The sequence below is a fragment of the Pavona decussata genome, unplaced genomic scaffold, assembly GCF_977016875.1.
Source record: "Pavona decussata unplaced genomic scaffold, jaPavDecu1.1 SCAFFOLD_73, whole genome shotgun sequence".
NCBI classification, from domain to species: domain Eukaryota; kingdom Metazoa; phylum Cnidaria; class Anthozoa; order Scleractinia; family Agariciidae; genus Pavona; species Pavona decussata.
This window is the reverse complement of record NW_028145492.1, coordinates 670,116-676,115: the sequence shown is the minus strand read 5'-3', so window position 1 is coordinate 676,115 and position 6,000 is coordinate 670,116. Positions and strand designations below refer to the sequence as shown.

The window sequence follows — 6,000 nt, the reverse complement described above, 5'->3', positions numbered from 1 at the left end:
AACTTTGACCCCATTAATTCATTGAAAGATTTATTCACCAAAGGTTTGCTCATTTCCTCGAATACAAATCTATCAAAATTTCCAATCCTGAAACACTTCGAGGCCCAAGAAGTATTGAATTACTCAAAATCATGACTTCATCGAATTCCTTAATTTATTGAAACTTTAAACTGGAAACCTTGAATTGGTGAAACATTTTTAAATTCATCGATACGTCGACCTCACCGAAAATCCCCTGGCCTAGAACCAGTACGTCATATCCGTCGAAGTCCTTTAAACCCTTGCGAGCCAAGATAGCGAACAATTTACGAATGCGCAGCGAGAATTAAACTACAATTATATAAACTAAATTCGATTTTGAGACGGCAATACGTCTTTATATTGACGGCTAGTCGGGGGAAATATATTCCGTATTGGGACCTTTTATTAAAGACAGTGATACATCGTGTCTATGCCTTGCCGTCTACAACAGAGGCTTTCAATGCAGAATGTGCCGAATTGCGCTCTATATTTAGTCGCCTTGACTATCCAATGGTATTGATTCCGCTATGAACAATTTCCTTTTTCGAAATGCTTCAGCGAACATAACAGAAAGAAACACTGACGATAGTAGCACAGTAATAACAAGTCGACTTCCATTCAAAGATCAAGTGGTCGCTAATGCGGTTCGGAAGCAGTTACGCGATCTTAGCCATAAGATTGGCCCTGTATTGCAGCCAGTTAAACCCAAAGAAATCAAGCCCAAAGAAATCAAGCCGTGTGCTTAATAAGCAGTGTGTACATGTGGTTTACCATTTTTCATGTGATCTGTGCGATGCAGATTATGTCGGGTACACAGCCCGATACCTTCATCAACGCATTGCTGAGCACAAAAATTCGGCAACCGGTAGACGTTTCTTTTAATTAGAAGCTCACGGTAACAAGAACCTTTTGAAAGAAAGCCAATTTAGATTTTAAAGAACGTGCCTAGGCAAATTTCATTGTTTAGTCTTTGAAATGCTGTTTATCAAGAATCTCAAGCCCAATTTAAATATCCAGACGGACTCCATGCGTGCCAAAATTTTTGTTTATTTTTTTTTCTCACGTTACAGCTTTTTTAATCAGCTATTGTTTTTTTTAGTATTTATAGACTGCAACTTACAAACATGTTTTGACTCAAGTTGATAATGACGTTTAGCTAACGTCGAAACGTCGGCGATTTTAGGCAATCTTTTACTCTTAAAATGATTTGAAGAAATATTTTATCGCAACATCTTTTAATTAACTCTCTATTACCGTCCGCTGTGAAGTAATTTTAAACTCAATCTCTTTGAAGGTATAAGGTTATTTAGACAATTGTCAAAATGGTAAAGTTTTCTATTATGAAGAGATCTGCATTAAATCCGCAAAAATTATGTAAATTTAAAATCGACGGTGGGGAATTTTTAACACCACTGGACAATTTACAGAACGTACAAAAGGAGAGTAAAGAAATGGGAGTAGGTGTTCTTTTAGGGATGCCAATCTCCGTATGTAAACTCCTTTTTCAGCTTAATTGTTCTTCCTTACAAAAGTTAACAGTAATAACATAAAATAACAAAGACATGCAAAAGAACTTAAAGATAGGCCGAAACCTTCCATTTCTGTTTACGAAAGGTTTTGCTCTCTTTGTGTTCGATAGTGAGGGCAGCTGTTAGCCGCAACGCTTGAAGGACGATTATTTCATCATCGTGCCATACAAAACTTGGATTACGATCAATTTTAACTGCTTTATTATTTTTTTACTATTTTCAAGAAAGCCTTTGAAAAGTTTCCAAAATGACAATTAAGTAATATAATGAAAAATGTGCGAAAACAGTTTGTTTTTTTTGCAAATGTTTATTCAAAGCCTTTTGTTTTCTCAGAGTTTAAGTTCGATATAAGCTGCGAGCAATTTTCGAAAAATGTTTATAATTAGATCACCAACGTGCCAAATCTTGGCCTGCCAGGCTAGAACTAAGATAAGTTCGATATTTTTTTAGCTTTTCTGTGAAAGCCTGTAAATAACTAACAATATCATTAAGTTGTTATGTTTTCGTTTTATCTTCGAAGAGTGTTTTCGCGTACGCACATCGAGGCGTTCGATCGAAGCATTATCACGCTACCAGAATAATACTCCCGTTGTCCAGCGAAATTGCAGGTCACAACTCTTTTCAATGCAGACCTCAGATTTCCGCCGTAGTAACCGTACAATATGGGATCTAACGCGGCATTGAGGCAGATCAAAAGTTGAGACGCTCTCCAAACAAGGCCAGGTGAGGCCAAGTGAAAATACATAAGTGTTCGAGTGATCATAAAAGGAGACCAGCATATAACAAACGCTACAGTTAACGCTACAAGCGTCTTTGCAACTTTTCTGTGTCGTTGGTTTGATTTCTCGATAAAAGAGTTGCTTATTACGGGCACAACTCTTGTGCGTAGAGCGCGATGAATGATCGTTTGCGTAAGAATCATGTAAAACAAAGGGATGGCAAAGAAGAATGCCGCATGCAAACTATAATATATTTGCCGGCCAGTATTTCCCCATGTTGTATTAGCGCAAACGATGGCGCCGTTTTCTTGTGTCTCCACGTGGTATATGTGAAGTAAAGGTGAACAAACGGCTAAGCACAGAAACCAAATTATGATTAGTTTAACGTGTTCTTTCCTTGCCCAGCTGTTCATTCTAGCATGGAAGGGGTCAGTGATGGCCTTCAATCTTTGAAAGGTTATCACGCCAAGCGTTGTGATGGACGTCGTGTAAGTGGCCTCGACAAAAAATCCCTGAAGTTTGCAAGAGCTGTCACCACCAACCCAGCGCCAGGAAAAACTGATGACGTTGAGAATCGTTAATAGAGTAAACAAGAGATCCGCGGCCGCTAAATTTGCTACCAGCCACATCAAAGCGAAATGTCTTTGTTTCAGGTTCTTGTAGCAGGTTACGATGACCCATGCATTACCTATAGTTGACATGATGAATACAGTGCTGTAAAATATGCCGAAAAAAACCACCATCCATACCGGAAAACCGTCGTTAGCTGCCATCTGTCGGCTCCCAAGTGAGGTGACATTAAACCACAATTTTCTGTCTACGAGTTTAATTTGGATATTTGCCCAAGAAAAACAACAGAGCGCGAGAACAGACAGTGTTAGCAATTTTCCCTTGGTACTTCCTCGAGTGTTTTGTAACGATTTGTGAAAACAGTCTCGAATTCTCCAATGTTTAAATATTAAATACAAGCTTTTCTGTTATGCTGCCTTATCTTGCGACTCTTTATTTAGCCTCCTTTCAAGTTTCCATTTCCTGTGTTTGATCGACTGCCAGCTTTAATTCAAGCGAGTAGATAATTAAAATTGAGCAAGAAGAGGGTTCTTTTGTTGTGTTTTATTGTACCTTCATTACATACGACATGTGCCCAAACGCAGTCTGCCATTTCCCATTATGTACAGTTGTTTTCTTTTTCGAACATCCTTGAGGGTGACTTCATTTAAGAAGGACGTGTTATTTTTGCGTTTTTGGGCTTTTGTATTCCGAATTAGCCGGAGGAAGCTTCGTGGACCGTTAATAGCTTTCCTTTTTTTCCCGCAGTGATTAAGACTAATTACTCTACACGTGAAATCGAACATTAATGACTTGAAATTTTCCCTGCATTCATATTATTTTCCCAATGCTCTATGCAGTTAGGCTTAGCCTACAAAATAAACACTTCATTGTTCATGAAGGATTACGGATGAAAGCATTTTTAATAAAGTGTTGTTGTTGGATGTGCTAATTTATCGCTTCACCAAAATCATCTAAGCCAAATGTCGCCCTTGAAAGAAAACTAACAAACACATTTTTGTCGACAGTAAACTTCAGAAAACTACAGAAATGAAACACTCGTTTCAAACTTACATTAACGAATGCTCTATTTCGTTAAATATAACTTTGTTTCTTTTCCTAACAAGAACCACTAATACTTATTTAAATTATGTCACTATCCCATGTCTACGGTTTTAAGTAACCGGAATGGCAAAGTGATCTCGAGGCAAGTAGTTATCTTGAAGGCTGACGTCTTGCTGTGTACTTTAATTAATTAATTTTATTTTGCCGTGTATTTTCATTCATCGTGGCTCTATTTTAACATAAAATTATGCTTTTGAATGATCCGCCTTTTGCGTTTCGCACAAAGTTGCATTTTGATCTACGGCTCTTTTAGAGAACAGCATCACTTCATTGAAGCTGCCATCCATATGATGTTTGAGTGGTTAACGAGTGATATAGGGGTTGACTTTGTTGTTGGTTCTTGTCCTTGTTGCGAAAGGTATTTATTTATTTATTTATTTATTTATTTTGAAGAGCCCCTGTGCGAAATGAAATCATAACTCAACGAATATTGAAACCGGCGACTTCCGTTTGATTTCACATGTAAGATCATGTTCAAGTTGACTTTGCCTTCTTCTCGATTAAGAACACATTATAAACTGTTCCACTTGCTTATGGCATGTTCCGTGTGCAAAATTTTAACAAATAGAATGTGACTGAATTTTTACTTCAGTGAACCCAATTCCAATGTAACGAAAAAATGTACCTGGTGTATGGGACTATATTGGACTTTATGAGACACCTGGACCCGAGGCAATATCTTTGAAGTCACTCCGTAGTTACAAACTCCGCTCTAAAACTGAAGGGAGATCAATATAATGGACGGTGACCGTTAAATAAATGCTAATGCTCCGTATAATAGAATTGGAATTTGGAAATGTTGTTTTTATAGGAGAGGGTGAAAACCTCTGTTGTTCTTCGTTCTTCGTACCTGTTTCTGCAAGCGGCGGCCATTTTGAATAGTTTATGCGCGGTCAACTAACGTGAGGGCTGGGACCGAGTTTCCTCCGGAAATTTGTAAAACTCTCGTAAAGATAATTCTCGGCGCGTGGTCGAAAATTTTTTTGAGATATTCCGAACTTTACAATTCCTTGCGATAGACGACTGAGCTCAAATTATTCGAAATGGCCGCAGCTAGTAACATAACACGAACTGCAGTGAAAGAAGTGATCTTTTGCTATTTTTTTTTTTTTACATAATTGATGCGAGGGCCTCGTCTGCATACATAATAAGGTGGACAGGGTACTATGAAATAACCAGGAACTACCTGCCTGTAAGGAATCTTTTCCCTGGCAATGCGATGAGAAGAGCAATCATAAGCTTAGCGTAAAACCCCTTTGAAGTGAAAACGACAGCTCTATTATACGTAATCAAAAGTAACTGAACATGCACAAAAGAGAAACAAGCATACTCGTTCCTCTGTAATATCGGCTTTCCACGATGAAATGCCGAATTCAAGTGTTTAATATTGCTTAAATAAATATGGCGTTTCTTTCGGTGGAAATTTCCAGCGACAAAAACGTTAGTTCAAGCACGAGAGAAAGGAAAATTTTCATCCTTGCGTGTCTATGGCTTAGGCCCTGGAGTGGGTGCTCACAAGTAGTTTCGCACTGTTTTTATATCGAGGTTTCTGTTTCTATACCAAGCACGAGTTTGTCTTAGGACTTTGGTGCTGCCGCAGCACATTTCTGTGTGTGCGTGTTTTCTTTACTTTTTTTTTCCCCTGTGAGCTGTTCTATGCTTTTGTTGATGTGGGAATTTTCGATATTTCCAGGAGAGACACGTCGGTGTAACATCGATAAGGTCGAGACAGTTTGGTGTTTTGGTGATATTTTTTGGTTGTGATTTAAGTCTAAACCACAAGCAGGGTCCAAAGAAGTTCTATTCGATCGTGCAAGGCACACCTCTAAACCATTTTTACTTTTTGCAATAAATTTAAAGATTGCCAAAATGAAATCCTTCTGGGCCTGGTTGTCTGAAAGCTGATTAACGCCAATCTGCGATTAAGAGTTAACCGAGGTTTTCTTCTCACTCTTTTAGAATGTTTTTAAGGCTAATTTTAAGGTAATGGTAAAGGCAAAACTGAGGGACAAAAATTTTTTGGAAGAATTCGTATGGGTTAGTAATTAAGCTCGAAC

The 6,000-nt window shown here is 38.1% G+C and overlaps 1 protein-coding gene across 1 annotated transcript; it reads right to left on the bottom strand.

Annotated features, from left to right (window-relative positions):
* Positions 1–1,836: 1,836 nt before the first annotated feature.
* On the bottom strand, positions 1,837–3,714 carry LOC146476741 (QRFP-like peptide receptor). Its single transcript, XM_085114167.1, has one exon. It carries the CDS (start codon positions 3,040–3,042, stop codon positions 2,059–2,061), a length of 984 nt encoding a protein of 327 aa, XP_084970293.1. The 5' UTR covers positions 3,043–3,714; the 3' UTR covers positions 1,837–2,058.
* Positions 3,715–6,000: the final 2,286 nt, after the last annotated feature.

What these genes read in the sequence shown, in the direction of transcription:
- LOC146476741 (XM_085114167.1), bottom strand. Translation starts at nt 3,042, where the DNA reads ATGGCAGCTAACGACGGTTTTCCGGTATGGATGGTGGTTTTTTTCGGC.